The sequence below is a fragment of the Sinohyriopsis cumingii genome, chromosome 5 (genome assembly GCF_028554795.1).
Source record: "Sinohyriopsis cumingii isolate HCF-2022 chromosome 5, ASM2855479v2, whole genome shotgun sequence".
Lineage (NCBI taxonomy): Eukaryota > Metazoa > Mollusca > Bivalvia > Unionida > Unionidae > Sinohyriopsis > Sinohyriopsis cumingii.
This window is the reverse complement of record NC_142965.1, coordinates 119,776,327-119,795,882: the sequence shown is the minus strand read 5'-3', so window position 1 is coordinate 119,795,882 and position 19,556 is coordinate 119,776,327. Positions and strand designations below refer to the sequence as shown.

General features: G+C 35.9%; 1 protein-coding gene across 6 annotated transcripts in view; it reads left to right on the top strand.

The window, feature by feature from the left end:
* LOC149800067 (beta-arrestin-2-like) overlaps nt 1–19,556 on the top strand; it is a 247,941-nt gene that overhangs the window by 125,150 nt on the left and 103,235 nt on the right. For all 6 annotated transcript variants that reach the window (XM_089959623.1, XM_089959622.1, XM_089959621.1 and 3 more), the window contains 2 exons: nt 893–952; nt 8,010–8,077. In XM_089959623.1, coding sequence (XP_089815749.1) covers nt 893–952; nt 8,010–8,077 — 128 coding nt within the window. The remainder of the gene's footprint in view (nt 1–892; nt 953–8,009; nt 8,078–19,556) is intronic.

The window sequence follows — 19,556 nt, the reverse complement described above, 5'->3', positions numbered from 1 at the left end:
TTAACTTTTCATTTATTCCACCCCCTTTATTTGATACAAAAGACTAATTAACATGGTAAGCTTTTAACAAAAACAAAAACCAATATGATTGTAACAAATACTAAAACAAATTAGCTATCAAAACATCGCCAGCACCTTAGGTTCTCACAGAACGCTTACGGCCATAGCTTTTATGGTAGATTGACATATTTCACGTTTGAACATAACAGGGCACATTGTATTTATGATCATTACACTTAAACCAAACCAAAAGATAGAACTAAAACACGCATTTCACTTGATATAAAAATTTATTTAATTGGTATTTATTTATTATAGTGCTGCCTCAAGCAGGTGTTAGTGCTGTTTTCATTGATCAAAATTTCATTGTATACTGTTATTTACAGTGTACCAAGAATGTAGTTTGGAATGAAATTTTTACAAAATACATGACTTCTAATTAAAAGTAGATAATTTAAAAATGTTGATGCAAATATCCAGGTCATATCAGCCATTTTTGACGATAAAAAAAGCAATATATCAAGGTTTCATTTACCAATTTTGATCATGGTTTTCTTTATGTTCAACAAACTACGGTCAAATTATTGGTACTTTCTAGTAAGTAAAATGGGATCCACAACTAATGTTGCATTATAAGCTGGTTCATGAGTTATTGGGGCACCAGTTATCGAGGGAGTGGTGTATATTGCAATACTCTGCATATTGCTGTTCAGTCGCGATGAATCCAGATTGCTTTATTATAAATAAGGAAGAGATTTACTTGATGTAAACAGATGTGCACAAAAGAAAATACATCAACTGAATTTTCATTTTGAGACACTTGTATTCATTATATTCCAATATGCCCTTGCTAATGATGTCTCAAGATTTTTTTTATTTTGAATCATTACAGCTACCACACAATGCTCCAGCCTCAGTCACACTACAGCCAGCCCCAGGGGACACTGGGAAGGTAAGACAACAAAGATTCATGAGTAGAAGTTTTGTGTTGTGTGTAATAGCAAACTCAAGAGGGTCAAGATAATACTTCAGGAATTGTTTTAATTAAACATCAAGGAACAAATGACTCCCCCCCCCCAATAACTTCTTTGATAGCAGGGGTATATTGTGATAACGGTATGTCCATACATAAGCATGTATGTGCATAGGTTACATATGGTCCTACAGCCATTTGATCATACCTTAGAGGGTGGGGCTAGAAGGGTAGGGTGATTTTGCGTAAATTTCAAGTAAGTTCTAAGTTATCTGTAAAACAGATCTGAGAAATATCATATGTAATCAGTGACTTAAGTGTCAACGTGTATCATACTGGGATCCCATGGGTGATGCACCAGGATTTTCCTGATTGCCACCCAACACCTGCCCCAAGAAAATTGCCCCTGTGTCATAACAGAGAAATGATTGAAATCCTCACTCAGCAAATATATTGTACACTTTCTGAGCTTGAAAAGATGAATTTATACATGCAGCTGACTTTGATCCTGTGGTTCATCCCAGCCCTTAAAACTCCCCGGTCACAATGTTGAAATTATTGAGATCCACACCCACTAACAGTATAGACACTTACTGGGCATGACATACAGTTGACACTGCCCCTGAGGTCCCTTTTATCACTTTGAGAGACTGGATCCTAGCTTGAAAACTGTTGCCATGGTAATAGGAGTTCAGTGTCTTGCCTGATATATTGTAATGAATAATGATTTGATAGTAGAATTCCAATCCAATCCATACCCTTTTGGTCATAAGTTCAGCATGCTAACACCTGAGCCACTGCAGCTTTTTAAAGTTGATTAAAGAAAATGGCCAGCTAATTATCTTAAAACAGCTTAAAATTCATCGATATTAATATAAAACCCAGGCCTTAAGAACACATATATAGGAGATACATACTTGAAGGCTTTGACTCGCTATTGATGTTTTGTGAAAGCATATAAACGTTTACTTGTATGAGAGAAAACACCAGCCCTGATCACACCTCATTGCTACATAAAAATATATTGACCATGCACTTCTATCAAAAGACTTATTTTGATGTCCGTTTTGAAGTAAATAGAAATGGTGCCAATCTGGTATTAAATATAGCCTGACCTCCACTTTGAAAATCTTGTTATCATTGCTCCTTTAAAATGAAAAGTTGTATCTCATGGGGTTTCCACCAGAAGACGTCTTAAGATGCTTTGTTAGTTCTAAATAAAAGGGTGCCAAGCTGACACCCAGTATGTCCACCCAAAGGTTTCTTATGATGTTTTGTTGGTTCTTAATGAAAAGTGTCCCACGCTGGTTTGTGTGTGTGTGTATGATTTGGACTTTTAATGTAGCTTTAAAAAAAAATCAGTCATGTCGCTACGATGTCTGCAGTGTGGCAGTTTATTGTGATGTCTAGCACTGGTGCATCATACCACAGACAGGTAGAATGATGTCCCACCCAGTCACATTATCCTGACACCAGGCTGACCAGTCCTAACACTAACTTCTTAATGCCGAGCGCCAAGCAAGGGAACTGTTAGTTCCATTGTAAGTCTTTAGTATGACTCGGCCAGGGATCGAACCCATGACCTTCCATGTCTGAGGCGGATGCTCTAACCACTAGGCCACCGGAGCGGTCATCCCAATTTGACATGCAGTATACCAACCAGAAGACTTCTTATGATGCTTTGTTGTTTCTAAATTAAAAGGGTGCCAAATTATAACGTAGAATATTCACTACAGTAGTTGATTTTGAAAATCTTGTTATTCATGAATAATATCAAAGAAGGTTTCAACACTTATCATTAATAGGAAGAAATGGTTAGAAGATCATCAGTCCCTTAGAACAACTCTTGTTTTTATTTATGTATTTTCAAATTAATTAAATAATATGGGATAAAATTGGGTGGATCATGAAACAAGCAGAGTATCATCCATGTCATACAGGCTAGTTAATTGGTTTGTATATTTTCTCCTAATTTTGTACCAGTTTACGCAATAATAAACAAAGTAACATGGAAAAAGTTTCCATAAGAATAAATACTTCTTGAAAACTATTAGTAGCCCTTGTAAAATGTGATAACAATTTGTGTTTAATATTGTGTTGGGGGATTTTTTTGTAAGTCTTTACCAATTTTACTCATACATACCATCGCTAAACTTCACACAACTATATATTTGTAATCAAAGGAACATAATTTGGGTAATTTGACATCCATAGGTTCAGACACCTTTACTGAATTAGTGATGAAACTTTAGAAATAGAGGTAGAGTGTACATTTTGATTTTAAGATTTTAATCGCTAAATTAAATGGCTGTAATATTTTTTTCAAACTAAGTGTAAGTCATACATAAAATTTGAACAGATATGGTTATTAATAAACATGGAGTATTTGCAGTCAACCTAGCAGGAATTAATTTCTAAATATGTCATGGAACTTCAAAAATAGATGCTAATGACATTAAATTAATGGCTGTACTAGTTTAATTCCAAGCAAGACTACATTATAAATTGTAATTTATCAGGGAATTATGTAAATGTTGAAAATTTAATTACAATCTAAGCAAGTATATATGGTACATTATTGATAACCACAGTGTCTAAACTTTTGATAGCAAGCATTATTGTCTTTAGATTTAATTCCAGACAGAGTTTAGAAAGATTGGTGATGTCACTAAAACTCTCATAATTTCTGGTGATGACTCGGATCTTGATATTACAAACATGACAGCTAGAAAAATATAAATAAAAAGTCAGTTACTGTCCGTAATTTGGTTACCAAATTATATGCAAAAGTTGCAGTTGGAAATTTTGTATCATTGCTGTTACTGTAAATCAAGGCAGCCAATGGAAAAGTGTTAAGAACAGGCTGTTTAATTTTTGAAAGGGGGGGGTCTGGGTATTATAGTGAAAAAAGAATGTCTGCTCTTGAATATCTTCCAAAAATACTCTGCTGTATAGAGGAAAAACGAATTTATTAAGTCTGTTATATTTGTTGAAAATTTACAATTTTGTTGAAAATAATTAGCATGAGGTAAACAAAACAACATATTCTTATTGGAAAGCCCCAGCCCCTTCCCAATTAATACATTCAACAGTTGGTCCCTTATACATGTACATATATATCTCTGTATGTCAGTCACTTTGAAGTGTATAGTCATAAAACAAGTATAGATTTTTGCAAGATAGATTTGGTGGCTAAGTGGTTTAAAGTGCTTGCCCTTAACACATTAACCCCTGGTGATGAGTTTACGTGGCAGGAGGTAGTAGTCTACTGTCGAGCTCTGTAGCATTAAGGTCATGTATGATACACTAAAGTGGGTGGTATAATAGAAAGGTAGACAGATGTAGCTCTACAATGATACCAAATAATCTGGAAGTTCTGGTTGCACTACAAACAACAGCGGGAAAAACCTCCTTTTTGGACCCGATTTTTTTCCACCCAAAATTCATCTGTTGTCGGAATTGATTTTGTGTCCATATTTTAGACTTTTCGGTCTCAGATCTAAGGCAGACTGGTATGAACTGGAAACAGACAGACGAACCTTTGCAAAAAGTTTGATAAGATAGGCATTGGGAATAAAGAGTGGTCTTGATGTGAAAATAATGGGTCTGTTAAACAAAAAAAAAAAAAAAAAGAACTCCAACTTTTATCCTTCTGCTCATGCACAAGCCAAATAGCCTATGAAAAACGATGTTTCTAACAGAGCTAGGCACTATGTTATTGGAAAATCACCTGGAAGTTGATTTATTAGGATTTATTCAGAAATAGCTTTGAAAACGTGTTTCCTACTCGACTTTCAGGCAAAAACAACAAAAACCTCCAGGGGTTAGTGTGTTAACAGACACACATCTCACATCTGTCTGCATGGGTGGTAGATGGGTGCTAGTCATGGCTAGGCCAGCATGTATATGCAGACTTATGATAATGACCCTTAGGACATAGACTTATAGAATAAAAGCAAAAACTACAGAAAAAAAATGATTGTTACCGAAAATTCTGGATAATTTGTTCATCCGTGTTTGATTTGGATCTGAGTTTCATATTAGAATTAGTGGAATTAGTCCGGGAACCAGATTAACTTTACATCAGGACTTCAGACGCTTTAAAGTGCACAGTTTTGCACTAGGCTATCATATGGTCAAGCAGAAGGAGAGTACTTGGGAAATTCGAAACACTTCGACTATTGAATTGTTATTTAATTGTTATTCATTTTAAAAAAATTTTGTTGTATATTCAACCATTTAACCTTTGGCATTGTTGACTGGGGGCTCAGAGCTTTATATCTATCTTTCACTAATTTAACTTCAACCAAAATTGAGCCTGGCTGGGACTTCTATAATAATTTAAATAGAATATTGGGAGCACCCCACCCCAACCATAACAAACCTACCATTATGGTGGCATAACAACCTCTCACACCACAACCGGTAAGAGCAATGATTTATTTAGTACCAGTACTAGCAGTGATTTATGTAGTACCATTAACAGCACTGATTTATGTAGTAATAGTAAGAGCAGTGATGCATATGGTACCAGTAAGAGAAAGACTGGAGTTGATATGAAATTTTCTGTAAAACTGGTTTATTTCAAACTAATTTTATGTGATATATATAGTACTAGTAAGAGCAGTGATATATGTAATACTGGTAAGAGCAGTGATATATGTAGTACTAGTAAGAGCAGTGATATATGTAGTACTAGTAAGAGCAGTGATATATGTAATACTAGTAAGAGCAGTGATATATGTAGTACTAGTAAGAGCAGTGATATATGTAGTACTAGTAAGAGCAGTGATATATGTAATACTAGTAAGAGCAGTGATATATGTAGTAATAGTAAGAGCAGTGATATATGTAATACTAGTAAAAGCAGTGATATATGTAGTACTAGTAAGAGCAGTGATATATGTAGTACTAGTAAGAGCAGTGATATATGTAGTACTAGTAAGAGCAGTGATATATGTAGTACTAGTAAGAGCAGTGATATATGTAATACTAGTAAGAGCAGTGATATATGTAGTAATAGTAAGAGCAGTGATATATGTAATACTAGTAAAAGCAGTGATATATTTAGTATCAATAAGAGCAGTGATATATTTAGTACCAATAAGAGCAGTGATATATGTAATACTAGTAAGAGCAGTGATATATGTGATACTAGTAAGAGCAGTGATATATGTAGTACTAGTAAGAGCAGTGATATATGTAATACTAGTAAGAGCAGTGATATATTTAGTACCAATAAGAGCAGTGATATTAGTACTAATAAGAGCAGTGATATATGTAGTACTAGTAAGAGCAGTGATATATGTAATACTAGTAAGAGCAGTGATGGATGGCTATATCAACCAGTACTGGGGTTGATATGAAATTTTCTGTAAAACTGGTTTATTTCAAACTAATCTTATATGTAGTTGATGCTGCTGTTCTCAAGTTTCTGGCTCAAGAAGAAATATTCAAAACTTAGTGATGAAATATTTTAACTTGTATAAACTATAATATATGGCATATACTCAACAGCTGTATTGTTTAGTATTGCAGAAACTTGCAATACAGTTGCAGTAATTTGGAACAGTTCTCACTGTGAGCTCTTGGCTTTTGGTTAGCTCCACTTGTGACAGACCAGAAGAGCCTATGGGATGGTCTGTTGTACATTGTGTGTCATCCAGCCACCCTTTGGCACAAGTTTTTTTTATTACTACTCTGCCTAAACTACTTTGAGGGTTGCCCTTCAAACTTGACACACACATTCATCTGATGATCTATTTGTTCCTGGATGAAAATGCTTCTGCTTGGACATCCATCAGTCGTCATCTTGAAATCTTGTTATCCCTACATTTCCTGACCAGAAGGTGATATCAACATGGGATTTCATTAAGAGATTCCTTATTGTGTCTAGTTGGTCCTAATTGAAAATGATGTCAGTCTGATATCTAACATGTCCACCATGGTGGCCATTAAAAAAAAAATCTTAACTCTACTTGAACAGTTATATTGACATTGAGTTTTCACTAGATGACCTTTTATGACATATTGTTAGTCATAAATAAAAATGGTAATGATCCAATGTCCAGTATTATGGCCACATATCATATCCTGAAAATAGCATCTCTACTCATGTCCAAATGGATGGTATATGTATATAGGAATAGACTTTTCTTATGATATAGTTTGGCCTGAATTAAAATTATGCCAGATGTACATCCATTATGGCTGCCACAACAAAAATCTTAAAAATCTTGCTTTTACTACTTGCAGATGATCATTATCACATGGAGTTTTCACCAAGCAACTTCTAATAATGTCTTCATGGTTCTAAATGAAAGTGATGCCAAGCTGATGTCCAATATGTGTTCCACAGCAACTAATTCAAAATCTTGTTATCAGAGATGGTTTAAATGCTCATCAGTTAAAATGAAGAAATGGTATTATCTTGAATTCCTGGAAATTCTTTTTAATCATACAGCATCATTCCCTTCAAGTGGGTCTTGTTTTCAGTGGTTTTTGAATGTTTGAATGGGACATTTGTCCAATAAAAACTATAAAATTAGAAGTTTCTCTGGGTATGGACATTGTTGAAATTCCATGTGGATGCATTCTTGTAAACTTCCTAGAAGGTGGTGGGGATCCCTTTCTTCTTAGGAGTATTGTGTCTGAAGGGAGTGGGAGAGGGAAGGGGCATTGCAGACAACTGAAGACATTAATGTTATCTCAAGAAAAGGCAAAGAAAATTTCGTATCAACTCCAGTGTGTCTCTTACTGGTACTATATACATCACAGCTCTTACTGGTACTATATAAAAGGCAAAGTCAACTGAATTTATCAGTGTGCTTGGGTGAAATCAGAGACACAGATATGGCTGTTTCACCCGAAACATCCTCTAGCATAGACCACAAAATAAAACTAGGTATTTCTGCATTTTGTTGTGATACATGAATAACAATTGCACAAACCACACATACATTATTACAGACAGACTAATAAAGACATCAAAATAGATACATAAATGGATAATTGTACCTTTCATGATTTTTTACAGCCCTGCGGTGTGGACTATGAACTGAAGACATTTGTGGCAGATTCTCTTGATGAAAAACCACACAAACGGTAAGTCCATGTACCTTTATGAATTGTTACTTATATTTGATTTAATTCATATTTATTTTAATTTTATTGTTTGTTTTTCAGCTTTAAAGATTTATTTATATTTTTTATGCTATTATAATATGAACTTGTTTACATGATTTGGATTTTTTTCAGAAAATAGTTTCCCGACCTTAATTCAAAATTATTAACAGTCACATGAATAAGTTCGTTTTTTATTTATTTTTATTGTGGGAATAATAAGGGTGAGATCGAGGCTGTATTTTATATGTGACCCTAGGCTTGTAAGTAGTTTTATTGAAGTAAACAACTTTTTTAAATTTTATTTTTAGAGTACAATTATTGGTTTTCATCACGGCCATGTTTTGAGTATGTGATGTAAACATGATCATATGACCCTCATACGGACACTCATTCTGCACCTCAAAATTACTGTATAACCATTGTTTTAGAAAAATAATCTCAGTCTGGGCTTAAAACACTTGATGTCAAGGTTTTCTTTTGTTGTGTCAGTTTGGAGTTATCTTAATGTCTATTCAAATTATTTGGATTCAAAAGATTAATTCTTTCTTTCCTGGAAATATATGTGTGCTCATACAGAATTCTTGAACAAAGACATTTCTTAAAATTTTTATTCGGATTTCCAACACCGGAGTGTTATTTCTTGTGTTTCTACAAGGAACTGTAGGCAACCACACTATAAAGGATACAGCATACGTCATTGCCTTCCATCTTGGATTCTTCATCAGGACTCAAACTTAATTTCATTTGAATATTAGGACTTCTAAAATTGTATTCATGGATTATTCTTGGTTTATTTTTGGATTTGATTCTTAAAACCATAAGTTCTTATTTTTTCATTTTTACTGTATTTATCCAGGGAAATAAATAATTTGTTAAATTTTTCAAAGCTTGTTGTTTTCACTCATTCTTGTGTTACTGTTTATTCTAGCCTAAGCACGTAACGTAAGAGAATACTAACATTTTTTAGATCAAACTCTTGGTCAGTTGCTTTTCTTTACAAGTATTTGCTCAAATATTGATGATTTTGGTATTCATGGTCAACTTTAGTGATGATTTTGTTTGAATTTAGGTGTTCATGGTCAATTTTACTGTGTACTTGGTTGTTCCCTCATTCTTTGAAATACATCAAGAAAGTGTTGAACAGGTTACAAAGTAAAACCAAGACATTTATTGCCTACCCCAACCCCTACCCCTCATTTGGCTCTACTTCCTCTTGGCACAAGAAATTGTATTTTCCTTACAGTTGCCTCAAGTTAAAAAGATAACACCACTTGCAGAAGGCTGTAAATTTGGTGCTAAAATGTTATCTGGAGCAAACTGTATGCTGTGCATCACACTCAATTCATTTTGCAATTTCAATGATATTTTCTGTTCCATGGTTTTAGTACAGAATAGGAAGATTTTACTTAATACATGGGAGGAAAATGTCATGGATTCTTTATTGCAAAGCTGGGCTTATAGTTAATGAGGTTTTAAGTTACAACATGGTATGCAGCATATGTCACAATATAACATTACAAAGTGAGACATTTGAGCTGCCGTGCACAATCTGGTTGTTAACTTTACCGAAGACCACAAGAGCTTATGGATAGCTTGCCGACGACTGACATTCTGTTGTCTCGCATCCATCCTTTAGCACAGGTTTGTTTGCTGCACCTCCAGAACAATGTGGAGGATTGCCATGAAACTTTACATGTACATTTTCTAATTGAAAAAGGTGCAGCTAAGACATACACCAACCATCTTGAAAATCATTTTATTGCTACTCTAACCTGAAAGGATGTTCATATCATCATGGTGTTTTCACTAGAACACTTCCAATGATGTCTTGTTGATCCCAAATGCAAATGGTGCTGATCTACCATCTAATATGGCCAACAAGTAGCCATTTTAAATATCATATCACTGTTTCTTCATAACAGAGAGTCAAATTATCATGGGATTTTCATTAGACTTTAATGCTAATTGAAAAATCATCCAATCAGACAACCAATATAGCCACCACAACAGTCATATTGAAAATCTTGCTATTATGGCTCCTGATGAATGGATGGATTGTCATATCAACATGAAGTTTTCACTAATGCACTTTTTATGATCCCTGATTTGGTCCCTAATGAAAATTGTGTCAATCTGACATCAGTATAACCACTATATGAGCCATCTTTCAAATCTTGTTGTCACTACTCCTCCTGAATGGAAACAATATTGTCATTGGGTTTTCACTAGAAGACAAATTATGATATCCAGTTCATCTTAAATGAAAATGGTTCTGATCTACAGTACCAGCCATCTTTAAAATCTTCCTGTTGCTAAGGGGTTAAAATTGCCGTCTGGAATCTACATCATGAAATGGCAGGTGCTGCGAAGAAATTTGTCACGATTATGATGGTGCTTGCTTGAATAACTCTGATTGCATGCTCTTTTAAAAATAGGAATAATAATGAGTCATTCTTTTTTGTGCTGTGTTATAGTAAATTTAATAAGCCAATAAATGACCCTGAAACTAAGACCTTTTTTTCTCCCTGCAAAACGAGCTGATAAACAATAGACTGGTTCCATCACATTTTTTCAGCTGACACTAAAACCTAGGATAACTGGAGGAAATACATTGTCTTGAAAATAGGGATGATGTTTACTAATATATCTTCACCGTACTCCATGTTGAAAGTAAGATGGTCTTAAATTGCCTCATTTGCGACTAAAATTTAGTGTTTTGGAGGGACATTTATTAACTAGATGGCAGCCACATTAATTATAAGGGGTAGAACGTTCTTATTTGCACCGAAAACTGCACATGCAGTTGAACTCAAACCCTAGGGCAGTTAGTTGCTTTAACAAATACGGGATGCTAGTAAAGATTAACACTTTAAACAGAAGACCAGCATTTAAAAGATCACTGGTGAATATGTTTAAAGATCCTTATTTCATTGTCATGAACAAAGTATAAATCAACCTCACTAAGGGGTCAAAATCAGTGTTCAGATAACTTAGCTTTCAGAGATGCTGGGCACCATTCACGTCAATGTGCTGTGCCAGATCAAAAGTTAACAGCCGCCTGAGAATGAGAAGTCACTTTCATTTAGTGAAAATGTGATTTCAAAAGGTTAATCTTCTTCAGTTGGGCTTAACACCATTTTTTGTAACACATGATACACTATACAAGGTGGCCGGTATAGATGGTGGAGGAAGAACCTGGGAACACCCTGGGAAGAACCACTGACCCAAGGGAAGCTACTGGCAGTCTTTCTCACACATTCACGTTAGCCAAGCATGAGATGCAAGCTCACAGACAGGTGAGATATCATTTTTAGACCTCCATGATGTTGTGAAGATTTAACAGTGGTTCCCTTTTGTTTTTGGCCATGACCCTAAAAAATAGATTTTATAAGCTGCACAATCTCATTTTCCACATTTTAATAACTTTTTCCACCCTAAAAAAAATCATCCCAGCAACCATCCAGAACATCCTTGTGACCTTCAGGTTGCAACTTGGGCAGTTTGGGAACCACTGATTTAACAGGTCACCTTATAGTAGGGAACTGACAGACTGTAGCAGATGGTAGTTAATTTGAGCAAGAAAATTTTATGTGTAAAAATATTTTTTTAATTAGTGGAATATCACATTCTTCAATTGAAAAATTTGGGAAAAAGTTTAGCAAAAATGAGTCCATAAAAATGACTGACAGAGAGTGTGTGTGTGTGTGTGTGAGAGAGAGAAAGAGAGAGAGAGATTTGGATTTTTAACATAGCTTTAAATATTTTTTAGTCATATCACTACAATGTCTTCAGTGTGGCAGTTTATAGCAGTGTCTAGCACTGTGACATCATGCCACAAGACATGTAGCATGATGTCCCACCCAGTCACATTATCCTGACACCAGGCCAAGCAACACTAACCTTTTAATGCTGAGTGCCTAGCGAGGCAGCTGTTAGTACCAATTTTATAAGTTTTTGGTATGACTCTGCTGGGGTTCAAACATGCAACCTCTTGCATCCGATGCAGATGCTCTAACCACTAAGCCACTGGAGCGGTCTGAATGACGAACAAGTAGGGGGAGCAAAAATGATGATCAAAAGATGTGATCATATACTGACAATTGATGACAATGTTTGCTGAACCTGGCCATAGCTTTTTTTTAATGACTGTGTTGGTACTGATATTTATGAAAACACTATCGAAAGAAAATAAGAGTGTTTAGGATTTAGGAGATACATTTAGGAAGTCAAATAAAATTTATCAGGACATTAATGTATCATGTATCATGTTTCATGGTGAAAAAAGAGCGAAAACCAGTGGTCAGTATTAAGTTTTAGACAAACATTATGATCACATTCATGGCACCCATGACAAATTTGGTCGCTCTCTGTCTCTCTTGTACCAGAGGATTTTATGAATTGATTATAAAGCAGTTACAAGCTGTGACCAAGGTTACCAATGCCTTTTAAGTACTGTTCTCTTTCATATTAATATCAACAGATAGGACAGTGACTTTATTTCTGCCTGTCAGGGCAACAAAAGAGTTGCCATATATACTCACTTATAGGTCAAGTCAAACTGTAAACAACAACAACAAAGAACCTGATCTGATGAAGCATAATGTACCTGCAGATCAGGGTCCATGCTGTTTGTTTGACTGATTACTCCTAACAAACTGCACAGATCAGATCTGCTGGTGCATTATGCGATGGCAGATTGGACATTTTGTGTGTGTGTGTGATTTGGATTTTTAATGTAGCTTTAAAAAAAAATTCAGTCATATTTCTATGATGCCTGCATTACGACAGTTTTTAGTGATGTCTAGCACTGGGGTATCGTGCCGCAGACATGTAGCATGATGTCCCACCCAGTAACATTATCCTGACACCAGTCCGACCAGACTCAAAACTAATGTCTTAATGTTAATTGCCTAGTGAGGCAGCTGTTAGTACCCTTTTTTTAAATAAGTCTCTGGTATAACTTGGCCGTAGTTAAAACCCTTGACCTCCTGCATCTGAGTCAGACACTTTAATCAGCAGGCCACCAGAGCAGTTTGTATATTTTGTAGTTTGACTCGACTTATAAGCAAGAGGATAGGGTATTCACGTTTGACAGAGTACTGTGTTCAAGTAGAAGTACATAAATAATTCTGGGAAATGATAAAGCGGTAAATCTATACCCAGGTCATATTAGGTCCCAGACCTTGTTATTTTTTATTTTTAAGAATACATGTGCAAACATTTAAATCTTTGCATGAAATAAACACTATAATATGTTGTTGTTAAATCGAGGTCTGATAACATTGTTTTGGATGTTTTGGTCTCGGCTTACTCAAGGGTAGTTACGGTTTGATGCCCATCCAGCCCAGCCCAAATCAGCTTCCTCATTGAGTCCCTGGGAAAGACACTAAGCTCCCATTACCTTGCCATGATATTGCCAATAATGTGTTAAAAATGCCTTTAAAACCAGCTGATCAGATCTCTCAATCTTACATCAGGAGACTTTATGAGAACATGCCAAATCTGTGATAAGAATCAAGTTATCAGTTGCCAAAAGCAAGCTGTTTAAGTACCATATTCTTTTATATTTATATACATTAGGATATTGTTTAGAAGTAGCAGTGATGCTATTTTTCAGCCTGTGATGTCAGTACAAGTGGCTAATCGCTTCTGACCTGGTACTATATTTAGAAGCAGTAAAGAGAAAACCCTTGGCTATGGTAATTCTACCATACCTGATAATTATTCATTAGAAATTTGAAAAACTTTTGCTAAAATTACACTAACTAGGCATTAAAAACAGTATGCAGTGGCAGCTCACAAAACCTTATCTCCTTGGGATCATGGATCAACAGATGTGCTGTGTATTCCTTGACAGCATACTCAGTTGTAGATCAGGGCCAACTGCAAACAAAATATACCCTGATCTGCAGTCACATAATGTACCAGCATGTTGTTTGTCCTACTGTTAACTGCACAGACCCCGACTTACCTGCAGATTATGCAATGACAGAGCTGGGCCTTTGGAATTTGTGGTTAGACCTGATGTGTGCGAGTTTATATGGTATCATATTTCTAATAATAGTATTAAATATTGAGTCCATATATTTACAGAAAAGATGAGAAAGATTATGTTTATATGTGCCAAAACAGTCATAAAATTTTGCTGAGATCCCAACTTTTTATTTATTTAAAGAAAAGCTGAATGTTGTATAAAAACAAATGACTCCAATTGGATTAAAATAAAGATGTCTGGCGTAAGGGAGATCTGACAGGCACAAGTGAAAGTTTATGTTAGCTTGGGAACTCCTTGTCCATTATTTTTAGCAACTTATCAGATGGAGAGTTATTGTTAGCTTGGGAACTCCTTGTCCATTATTTTTAGTAACTTATCAGATGGAGAGTTATTGTTAGCTTGGGAACTCCTTGTCCATTATTTTTAGTAACTTATCAGGTGGAGAGTTATTGTTAGCTTGGGAACTCCTTGTCCATTATTTTTAGCAACTTATCAGATGGAGAGTTATTGTTAGCTTGGGAACTCCTTGTCCATTATTTTTAGTAACTTATCAGATGGAGAGTTATTGTTAGCTTGGGAACTCCTTGTCCATTATTTTTAGCAACTTATCAGATGGAGAGTTATTGTTAGCTTGGGAACTCCTTGTCCATTATTTTTAGTAACTTATCAGGTGGAGAGTTATTGTTAGCTTGGGAACTCCTTGTCCATTAGTTTTAGTAACGTATCAGATGGAGAGTTATTGTTAGCTTGGGAACTCCTTGTCCATTATTTTTAGTAACTTATCAGATGGAGAGTTATTGTTTGTAACCAAAATAATCTGGATACCATTTGTCACCTTCAGAATATGAAGGTTGTAATTTCATTGGTGGATCAAAAGGTAAAAAGAACACCATCTTTTATTGGTTTCTGTACTTATTACATGTAGACTTTTTTTAATCAGATTGATGTTAATCTGTTTTCTATTTGATCAGCACTTAAAATCATGGACTAGTGAACAATTCTGTAGAATAAGTGATTTTCATAAGTCAGTTATGTAAGTACATTTTAGAAGTAAACATCAGACAGTAAAATTTACTTAGCTACTGCAGATGGAGATGTGGCTTTGGATTTATTGATAGAAAATGAAAGTAGAGGTGGTGATTCAGAGATGTGGCTTTGGATTTATTGATAGAAAATGAAAGTAGAGGTGGCAATTCAGAGATGTGGCTTTGGATTTATTGATAGAAAATGAAAGTAGAGGTGGCAGTTCAGAGATGTGGCTTTGGATTTATTGATAGAAAATGAAAGTAGAGGTGGTGATTCAGAGATGTGGCTTTGGATTTATTGATAGAAAATGAAAGTAGAAGTGGTGATTCAGAGGCAAGGCATTATGTCGAGACGAATGCTTTTAAAACCTCAGAATGTGGCTGACCAAGATCAAAGTTGACGATTACTGGTAATTGACAGAACCATCAGGCTAGATCTTTGGCTGGCCAAGATCAAAGTTGATGATTACTGGTAATTGACAGAACCATCAGGTTAGATCTTTGGCTGGCTAAGATCAAAGTTGATGATTACTGGTATTTGACAGAACCATCAGGCTAGATCTGTGGCTGGCCAAGATCAAAGTTGATGATTACTGGTAATTGACAGAACCATCAGGCTAGATCTGTGTACTAGATAATGTAATGCCTTTTAGCTCTACTGGTCACATACTCAGTGTCTCCCTTTATGCACAGTTGTGCGTCAGAGATGCACTTTCAAAACAATTGATGCACACTTTATTGCCATGCATATTTTTTATCCAAAATGATGTACATGCTGTGATGTGTTCAGTCTCCAATGCAGTGGATGAACGATGGCTCATACCAGTCTGGTTTTAGTATAGGCTTTGTTATGATGGAATACCTTCCCCTGATCTCACGATTACGTGATTTCCTTCAAGCTCAGCAGCATATCTTGCAAGCAAAGGAACATTGATACTTTTCTAAGTAGAAAAAACCTCCAGTGGAAAACCACACATACCAAGATTCATCAGCCAAGAAGGTGAAGGATGAAGAACATATACAAGTAACTATAGTGCATAGCTTCAAAGATAAATGGAAGAAAGAATTCCCCTCAATGGAATACAGCTCATCTGCTGGAGTGACATGCTTGACTTGTGTTCAGGCAAGTGCAAAGACTTCCAAAATGAAGAATCCAATGTGATTGGTTCAAAGAACTATAAAAAATCCACCCTTGTTTGCCATGAAGAATCTGAGGAATATATTATCGCAAAAGGGATTATTTCGCAAGAATGAAATCTGGAAGCTTGCCGAGAAAAATGCAAAGAGCAGCTAGATGCTAGCCTCATGGCACGGATGAGAACAGCGGTGCACATCTGCAGAGAAAATATTCCAGACTGACAGTTTCCTGGTTTAATCAAACTTCATATCATCAGCATACTAAAGAATCTGTCAAGAATCTTGGAAAAGAGTTTGTAGCATGTGTTGAATCAGAGATGAGAAAAAGATTCTCCCCATGTGATAGGCATATTTTGAAAGACCTCTCTACAGTACTCAGTCCTAGAAAGTTACCTCAAGGTACTGTAGAAACAAGAACCCATGGTTCCAAGTCCTTGGAGAGGTTCATTGAACAATCTGGAACAGGAGAAAATTCTCTGATTCACCCTGAGTAAACCAAGGCATCTTTCTTTTGCTTCAATTGCTTCATTTCAAGACTTATAGAGAAGGTGCTGGCTGAAATCAGCAAACTACTACTTCAGGAAGGAGGGGATATTTTCCCCAACTTTGCTCAGCTTGCTGCTATTAGTCTGGCCATCCCACTTACCTCTGTGCCTTGTGAGAGACAGTTATCTGTCCAAAATGCTATACATTCAGTCAAAAGAAACAATCTTTCATTAAAGTCTCTTCGTGACAAAATGCTTGTTAGATATGAAGCCAAACAAGCAGGAGTTTACAAAAACCTTGTGCATCAAATTTCAAGATATCTGACAAGCAAGAGTTTGCAAAAACCTCATGCATCAAATTTCAAGAAATCTGTTCAGTGAAGAAGTAAAATAAAACAATGGTGAGAATTTAAATTTCCTTTCAGACACATTAAAATGATTGTTTGATTATTGAACTTGTTTGTTAATTTGTAATTTTAGTATGAGATATGGTAAGCATTCAGTACACCTTGTAATTTCATATGTTCAGGTAAAAAAGATTAGGGATGAGATGAAAATTTGTCAGCACATTTTTGACCCCCCACATTTTTCATTTGACCCCCAGTAATGACACCAAATTTTTTTTTTGTTTACCCTCAGTCTTACACTCCTAGGATATACACCGCAGACTAGAGGAGCTTATGGTCCATCATCTCTTGTCCATCATCCATTGGAGGTTTGCTATGAAACTTTACACACACATCCATCCGATGACCTGGTTGGTCATAAATGAAAATGGTGCCGATTGGATATCCTTATGGCTTTCATGGTAGATACTGTATATTGAAAATCTTGTAATCGCAACTCTTTCTGAATGGATGGGCATATCAGTATGGGGTTTTCACTAAAAGACTTCTTAAGATGTCTTGTTAGCCCTAAATGAAAATAGGACTGATCTGTCCTTCAGTATGGCTGGCACAGAGGTAATCTTAAAATTGTTGTACTCAGTCCTCCTGATTTGAAAGTCAAATTGACCTTGGGTTTCACCTTAAGATTTCTTATGATGTCTGAATTGTCCTGTATGAAAATAGTGCCAATTTCTTATCAGGTATTTCCACCACAGTGGTGATCCATAAAATCTTGTTATTGCTAATCCTTCACGTCATGATGGGCTTTTCAGTAAAAAGACTTCTTATAATGTCTGGTTGGTCCAAAATGAAAAATGTATCAAATCTGTTGTTCCGTATGGTAGTGGTCATGGTTCTCACCTTGAAACTATCGTCACTGCTTCTCCTGAATGGATGGTGATATTAATGATATTATCACAGGTTTTTTTTTACTTAAGATTTCTTACAGTATCAGTAGGTCATAATTGGAAATGGTGCCAGTCCGACTTCTAGCATTGCTGCCACAATGGCTGTCTTGAAAATATTATCACTAATGGTGTTTCAAGATGGCTTCTCATATCAGCATTGTTCCCTCACCAAAGACTTGTAATGTCTAGTTGGTACTAAATGGAAATGGTGCCAGCATGATTTCAAATGTGGCAACAATGGCATCCATCTTGAAATCTTGTTATTGTTGCTTCTCAGAAACCAAAAGTCATATCAGCATGGGATTTCCACCAGAAAATTTATTATGCTGTGTTGGTCCTAATTGAAAATGGTGCCAAGTTGATATAGAGCATGTCCACCAAAGCTGCTTATTTGAAAATCTTGTTATCGCTGAAGAACAGCAAAGATTGTTTCAACACTCCACAGTTTTAAAAAAAAACATTGTCTTCAATTCCTGGAATTATTTTAAATAAAAACTGTGCTTTATCATGACTGCCAGATTGCACCATGTTGCATGATAAACATGACTTGAAACCGCAATACTCACATGACTGCCAGATTGCACCATGTTGCATGATAAACATGACTTGAAACCGCAATACTCACATGACTGCCAAATTGCACCATGTTGCCTGATAAACATGACTTGAAACTGCAATACTCACATGACTGCCAGATTGCACCATGTTGCATGATAAACATGACTTGAAACCGCAATACTCACATGACTGCCAGATTGCACCATGTTGCATGATAAACATGACTTGAAACCGCAATACTCACATGACTGCCAAATTGCACCATGTTGCATGATAAACATGACTTGAAACCGCAATACTCACATGACTGCCAGATTGCACCATGTTGCATGATAAACATGACTTGAAACCGCAATACTCACATGACTGCCAAATTGCACCATGTTGCATGATAAACATGACTTGAAACCGCAATACTCACATGACTGCCAAATTGCACCATGTTGCATGATAAACATGACTTGAAACTGCAATACTCACATGACTGCCAGATTGCACCATGTTGCATGATAAACATGACTTGAAACCGCAATACTCACATGACTGCCAAATTGCACCATGTTGCATGATAAACATGACTTGAAACCGCAATACTCACATGACTGCCAAATTGCACCATGTTGCATGATAAACATGACTTGAAACCGCAATACTCACATGACTGCCAAATTGCACCATGTTGCATGATAAACATGACTTGAAACCGCAATACTCACATGACTGCCAAATTGCACCATGTTGCATGATAAACATGACTTGAAACCGCAATACTCACATGACTGCCAAATTGCACCATGTTGCATGATAAACATGACTTGAAACCGCAATACTCACATGACTGCCAAATTGCACCATGTTGCATGATAAACATGACTTGAAACCGCAATACTCACATGACTGCCAGATTGCACCATGTTGCATGATAAACATGACTTGAAACCGCAATACTCACATGACTGCCAGA